At 37.5% G+C, this 7,097-nt stretch overlaps 1 protein-coding gene across 1 annotated transcript in view; it reads left to right on the top strand.

Moving 5' to 3' along the window:
- LOC103203339 (cystathionine gamma-lyase-like) overlaps positions 1–7,097 on the top strand; it is a gene marked incomplete at its 3' end in the record, with an annotated part of 43,065 nt that overhangs the window by 21,441 nt on the left and 14,527 nt on the right. The window contains exons 3-4 of the mRNA XM_007948323.1: positions 2,813–2,908; positions 4,462–4,571. Of these exons, the coding sequence (XP_007946514.1) occupies positions 2,813–2,908; positions 4,462–4,571 (206 nt within the window). The remainder of the gene's footprint in view (positions 1–2,812; positions 2,909–4,461; positions 4,572–7,097) is intronic.

The following is a 7,097-nucleotide window of genomic DNA, read 5'->3' as shown; positions in this document are numbered from 1 at the left end:
TTTTTGATCCCTTTCTGGGTGGTTGACAGTGGTAGCCAGGTACAATATGGTTCTTGTGGTCTCAGATTGTGTAGGCTGAAGTTCACATGGTCCACTAGTCCCTTGGACTCATTGTTCCATGTGTCTCGTTTTATTTGTTCTTTGCTCCAGATGAAAAAAGACCAATTACTGCATCTTTGATGGCTGCTTGCACTCTCTTAAGAACCTAGGGGCTACTCACTAAACTACCACCTACAGATCTTAAAATAAAGATTAGCTCCTATAAAACATTCAACAGAACATTGAATCATTTGCCCAAGGTCTCACCAAACCCAACCCCAACCAATTGCCATCAAGTCAGTTCCAATTTATAGGGACCCTATAGGTTAAAGTAGAACTGCCCCATAGGGTTTCCTAGGCTGTGGAGCTTTATGGAAGTAGACTGCCTCATCTTTCTCCTGTGGAATGGCTGGTAGCTTTGAACCACTGATCTTTTGGTTAGCAGCTGAATGCTTTAACCATTGTGTCACCACAGTTCCTTCAAGGTCTCACAACTGGTATGATATACATAGTGTGATTATCAGGTAAAAACTAATATGAAAAGAGAGAAAATGGCAGTATTTACCACTTAGAATTCATGTAAGTACCCTCTTCATCCGAAGCTGTGTGTATAAATAACATTAACTCAGTTTTATAACACTACCTATAAGAGTATAAACTTTCTTATTCTCTGGTTCATTCATGCGAATTATTTGTGCCTGAGATTAGCACCATGGTGTGTTGTTAAATAGCCATGTGCCCTTGGTAATGTGCCTCAGAGATTAACTATTTAAATCTTATTTTTCTTTTTTTTTTTTTTTTTTAAGGGAGTAGATCATTGTGAAATCATCTTTTTCTTACTTTTTTTTAATTTAAATAATATTTTATTGTATCTTCAGTGAAAGTTTACACAACCAATTAGGTTCCCATTTAATAATTACTACTACACAAATTGCTCAGTGACACTGGTTACATATTTCACGTGCCAACCTTCTCATTCATTCTATTCTGGATATTTTGTTTCCATTAATCTGGCTTCCCTCTCTCTTTACCCTTTTATCTTTTGTTAGAGTAATTGTTAACCATGTGGTCTTATGTAGATTATTTTTCAAAAGTGTGCAGTACTCACTGGTAATATTCTTTATTATATGAGCCAGTCTGTTACTTAGCTGAAAGTTAACCTCGGGGGTAGTTTCACTTCAAGATTTAAAGAGTATCTCAGGACAATAATCCTGGGGAGACCACTAGTTTCAACAGGTCATGATCAGTAAGTCTTGACTTTCTAAGAATTTTGAATTATGTTCCACATTTGTCTCCTATTCTGTCAGGATCCATCTGTTGTGTCCCTGGTGGATGGTCATTAGTGATAGGTGGGCACCATCTAGTTCTTTTTTGTCTCACGGTACATGAGGCCATAGTTCATTTAGACTGTTAGTCCCATAGACTAGTTTCTTCTCTGAGTCTTTGGTTTCCTTCTTTCTCTTTTGCTCTGGATGTGATGAGATCAATAGTTTTAGCTTCTTCTTCTTTTTAATAAATGATACTAAATAAGATCAGAGTTGTTATTAGGTGCCATTGAGTTGGTTCCCACTCGTAGTGACCTTATATGGAACAGAATGAAATACTGCCCCATCCTGTGCATCCTCACAATCATTGCTATGCATGAGTTCATTGTTACAGCTATGGTGTCAATTAATCTCATTGAGGGTCTTCCTCTTTTTTGCTGATGTACTTTTCCCAACATGATGTTGTTCTCCATGAACTAATCCCTCCTGATAACAATCAAAGTATGTGAGACAATGTCAAAGTAGTGAATGGAAAATAAGAGTTTTAAATGTCCATCATCATTATATAAACTTATCAGCCACATCTCAGGTCTGATTTTAAGTTTTGTTAAAATATTTTCTGAGTTGCATATCCTTATAATTAATGAATAAATCATATCTTGGCTCCATTTCATAACTTTGAAATTTCTTTGTTGGTGCTGTTGTTATGTGCCATGGAGTCAGACCTGACTCATAGGGACCCCGCCTTGGGTTTCCGAGGCAGCACCACCACGGAAGTAGATTGCCCAACCTTTCTTCCGAGGAGTGACTGGTGGGTTTGAACCACCAGCCTTCTGGTTAGCAGTCAAGTGCCTTAGGCACTACGCCAACAGGGCTCAAGTGTTGGCATTTTTAAACTGTAATTTAATTAGTAACAGGCCTTTTATCTCAGACTTCTATAAAGCACTGTTTCCTCTGTTTCAGAGAAATGTTATAACCAAGGCAGAATTGATGTAACACAAAAATATCTGCCCACATTATATTTTTTTTCATTTTAAAGCCAATTCACTTTTGAAATAGGAAGGGAGATTCTGTAAAGGTATTTATCAGGTGACATCTGGAGACTCGAGTGATGGCTCTCCTATCAGCAGAAAGAGGAAGATAATTGCAAGGTTTTATTTTATTTTTATTTTAACAATGTTGTTGTTTGCTTTTGTCGAGTCAGGCCCTAACTTATGGCGAAACATAAACTTGTGAGATCTGTGGGGTTTTTATTAGCCACTTGCAGAAACAGATCACTAGGGCTTTTTTCCCTCCTAGTTCACATTAGTCTGGGAGCTCTTCTGGAACTTGTTCAGCATCATTGCAGCATGCAAGCCTCCATGACAGATGGGTAACATCTGTGCGTGAGGGCCTCTAAACATGAGGGCTGTGCTTGAGCAAATTGTATGGAAGGTGAGAACTCTATACTGAACTTCCAATAGGTGTGACTTTTGGCTTATTCTAACTTTTTTTTCTGTTTATTTTAGGTTTGGCATTTGCTTCAGGTTCAGCAGCTACTGTGACTATCACCCACCTTTTAAAAGCAGGAGACCAAATTATTTGCATGGATGATGTATATGGAGGTAAGTGATTCTTCTTGTTTATGTCATGTCAACTGATAAAGAAAATAAAGTGAGTTTTGAATTATATTAATAATGTTACCGGTATCATTGATTGTTTATTGTCTTTTAAAAATGCAATGGGTACCTCAGTGCTGGCTTAGACTTGGCAAAAGAGGAGCATAAATGCTTAGTATCCATGCTCATAATAAGAGGTTGCTTAATACAGATTTTATTGAAAATTCTTCTGGAATGAGATAAACTTTAAGACACATTCTGCTCTATAGGATATAATGTTTAGAAGAGAGGGTTCTAGTGTAATTTAAAATAAAGATGAACCATAATACAGGCCATTCTTAAAGAATTTAACCCTACCTGCTTTTCTTTTCTCTTTCTTTTACTTTTTCTTTCTTCCTTGTTTCAGGGAACATTTTATAAATCTGTTGAAAGCTATGAGCCTTTTCTCTTGGAAAATGTACTTGACTACACACAACACTGAGCATTTAATTTCAGGGAACTCATAGATTGACACCTTGAAACCCATCATGACTTCACAGTTAAGAACTTCCATCTAGCATTTAGAGTAGTGAGTAGAGAAAACAGCTTGCACATACCTTTAAGCAAGATTGATTTTCATGTTCACAACAACAAAGAATTTTGTAAATATATACACATACTCCAGACTTTTCCAGATAATAAAAATATGGCTTCTCGAATGTTATTTTATTATCTCCTATCTGAACAAAATGTGAATCTGTAAGTTTTTTGAGGAATAGACTCACTTTTATTGATCCTTCAATCTCTCTAAGAAAATGTATGCTTTGTATTTTAATAATTCTTTATATTTATTATCAAATCTCATATTAAGTAAGGTTGGTCTATATAACATGAAAAGTCCAGTGTATTTTTGATTATTAATTTTTTTATTGAATTATCAATATTAAGTTTTATATTGAAATTTAAATTTGCATGTATAAAAGTTAAATCCAAAGCAGTGTTTGTAAAACAAGTCATTCTAATTAATTGATTTGTCTTCTTTCAGTTTAAAAATCTAGTAGTTTGTTTTACATTGTCTCATTTTATCTGTTAAAGCTTTCAGAGCAGCATAACAAAGAGATTGAGAAAGTACAATGAAATATAACCAGTTCCTTTCTATTACCAAAGTCTATGCAGAAGAAAAATTTATTTTGAACATTTTATAGACATTGGTTCATTTATTTTAGATTTGGATATTAGGACAAAATTGTTAACAAGAACATTAATGTTTCAGGGAGTTTACCACTTAATGTGAATAGTAGAGATTCCGTGTTTTGAGAAACATATTCTGCTCCATGCCATTTGGTGTGGATAGCAGGTGTGTTTTATTTGACTCTTGAACTTTTAGTTTAAAATCCAAGCCTTATATTTTTTACTATGCAGGACAACCAAACTAGTTAACCAAAGTAAAATTGCATTTAGTTGTATTTTTCTTGAGCACTGAGAATTCCTTATTTTAAAAATGTTTACACCTGTTGGGAACAAACATTTCTTAATATAGTACAATGTACTCCATTTTATTTGATTCTCTCCTGCCTCAGGTACCAACATATACTTCAGCCGGGTGGCAACTCAATTTGGATTAAAAGTTTCTTTCGTTGACTGCTCCAAAACCAAATTGCTAGAGGCAGCAATTACACCAGAAACCAAGGTATTCAGTTAATTTTCATGTTTGTCTGTATTCCCTATAATGTTCTGTTTTCATCATTTCTGTTTATTTCAGGATATAATTTAAGTTATACAGGGTAAAATTTAAATCTGAATAACAAATGTTAAAAGCCTTTGGAATTGATCAACAAAATTTAAGATAGGTCTGGCATCTTCCAGGCAATAAAGCCTAATTGTTATGTAGCTGAATTCCAGAGTAGAATTGAAACCCTAGTTGTCTATCGTACTATATTATCTTAGGTGAATTATTTAACCAAAGTCTTACTTTTTCACCTGGAAAATGAATATTCTCTTACTTGCCTTGTGGAAGGTGGTTGTGAAAATTAAGGGAGATAATGCATATAAAATGCTTAGTACACTACCTGATATATAATTGTTAAAACATTTGTTAGCAGAGAGGATGCAATTCTTAACTGCTTTACTGAGCTAGAATTGGTAACCAGAAGTATCCCAGAGATGGGGTTACAGAAAAGCAAGTTTTCCAAGCTCCCAAACCCTATGCACAGTGGCATTTTAAGGATTCAAGGGAATGCTTCAGCAAAATCAGAGTTAGAAGAATGGGGCACAAGCAATCTTAGGCCTCTGTCCTGGGAAGCTTGTATGCCACCGGAAGGTGTTTTGTGTCTCAATGAATGGCATATGTGATATTCTTTCTTGAGACCTCATTTAAATTCTGAATGTGTACAAGAGGGACCAGTGTCTTTTGTAAGGCAGCCTTTCCAACATTTTACTAATGATTAGAATGTTTGAGTTGCACTCAAGATTTTGTTGCAGTGGATGCTAAAAAAGTGAAAAATCTTTTTGAGCACAAAGAATTACTTTGGATGTTAACACAGGGGCAAGCTCTGGGTGATTCAGGTTTGTTTTGGAAGGCACTTGTTTATGTTGTTTGAGGGGAAAGACATTTATAAAATAGTTGCTTTGAGCCTAAGGGAGGAAAGTAAATATTCAACCTTGTCAACAGAATTTTAGGTAGTAACCGTTTACTGTCTAGATTTAATATTCCTTGGCTCCTCATTTGAAGTAGAATTTTTAAGAAGTCTGTGTAAAACTTTCTTTGTTTTTATTATTTATTTATGATCCGTGGGTGTGATGGTTATGTTTGTGTGTCAACTTGGCTAGGCCTGGTTGAGTGGCTGGGCAGCTAGTGGTAGTTACTCCCCATGATGAGACTGGCAGTAAGCTCCATGGTGGAATCTACCACAAGCAGCTGAGTAGCTGCCTTTGGGATGTGGTCTGCTTCCTGCATATAAGGAGAAGCCTTGGGAATGGTCTCTAGCCTATGGCACGCTTGGACCCTGCATGTAGCCGTGTCATTGTTCATCAGCCTGCCATGCTCTGCTGACCTTGGGACTTACAATGGACTTAAAATAATGGCCTGCCATGTGGTTTGGTAACATCGGGACTGTGCCTTTTTACTTGTCAACCTTGGGTTTGTCAGCCTTAGTAGCCAGCAGCTGTCTGAGTGAAGAAACATCTCTAGTTCCAGTGGGCTGGGAGCAGGAGGCAGAGCTGGTTGAGGGGTGTTCTGGTTACTTCGTGCCACTCTGACAAAAAATATACCACAAATGGGATGGCCTTAACAAAGAGGAGTTTATTGTTACAATTTGGAGGCTTTACGTCTGAATTCAAAGTGCCAGGCTCTGGGGGCTGGGTGAAAGCCCCTCAGTCTTGGGCTTTATAGCTCTGCCTCTAGCTTCCGGCCCATTGAAGCTAGAGGCTTTTTCTTCACTTAGACAGCTACTGGCTGCTGAGGCTGCCAAGCCCAAGGCTGACAAAATAAAAAGGCACAGTCCCGATATTACCAAATCACCAGGCAGGCCATTGATTTAAGTCCATTGTAAGTCCCAAGGTTGGCAGAGCATGGCAGGCTACTGAACAATGAACAACACTGCTACATGCAGGGTTCAAGGTGCCATAAGCTAGACACCATTCCCCAAGGCTTCTGCTTATATACGGGAAGCAGACCACATTCCCCAAGGCAGCTACTCAGCTGCTCACAGTAGATTCCACCATGGAGTTGATTACCAGTCTCATCATCCAGCTGCCCAGCCACTCAATCAGGCCTAGCCAAGTTGACACAAAAACATAACCACCACAAGGGGCTTTCACCCAGCCCTTAGAGCCTGGCACTTTGAACTTGGACTTAAATCCTCCAAATTATAAGAATAAACTCCTGTTTGTTGAGGTCATCCCATTTGTGGTATATTCCTGTCAGAGCACTAGGTAACCAGAACAGTGGGATTAATAAATTATCATCCAGGAATCATTTTTATGGGTTCTTTAAATAAGTTAAGATTCTTACAGAATACACATTATTTTAACCACCATACTTTTCCACAGGAGCTCTGGTGGTGTAGTGGTTAAGGCATTTGACTGCTAACCAAAAGGTCAGTGGTTTTAACCCACCAGCTGCTCTGAGGAAGAAAGATGAGGAGGCAATCTGCTTCCATAAAGATTTATGCCTTGGAAACCCAGTGGGGGTCACTATGAGTTGGATTCAACTCGA

Source organism: Orycteropus afer, unplaced genomic scaffold, assembly GCF_000298275.1.
Source record: "Orycteropus afer afer isolate SDZICR_OR568_19922 unplaced genomic scaffold, OryAfe1.0 scaffold00213, whole genome shotgun sequence".
Taxonomy (NCBI): Eukaryota; Metazoa; Chordata; class Mammalia; order Tubulidentata; family Orycteropodidae; genus Orycteropus; species Orycteropus afer.
Note: the sequence above shows the minus strand (reverse complement) of the source record. Positions and strands in the feature narration are given on the sequence as shown.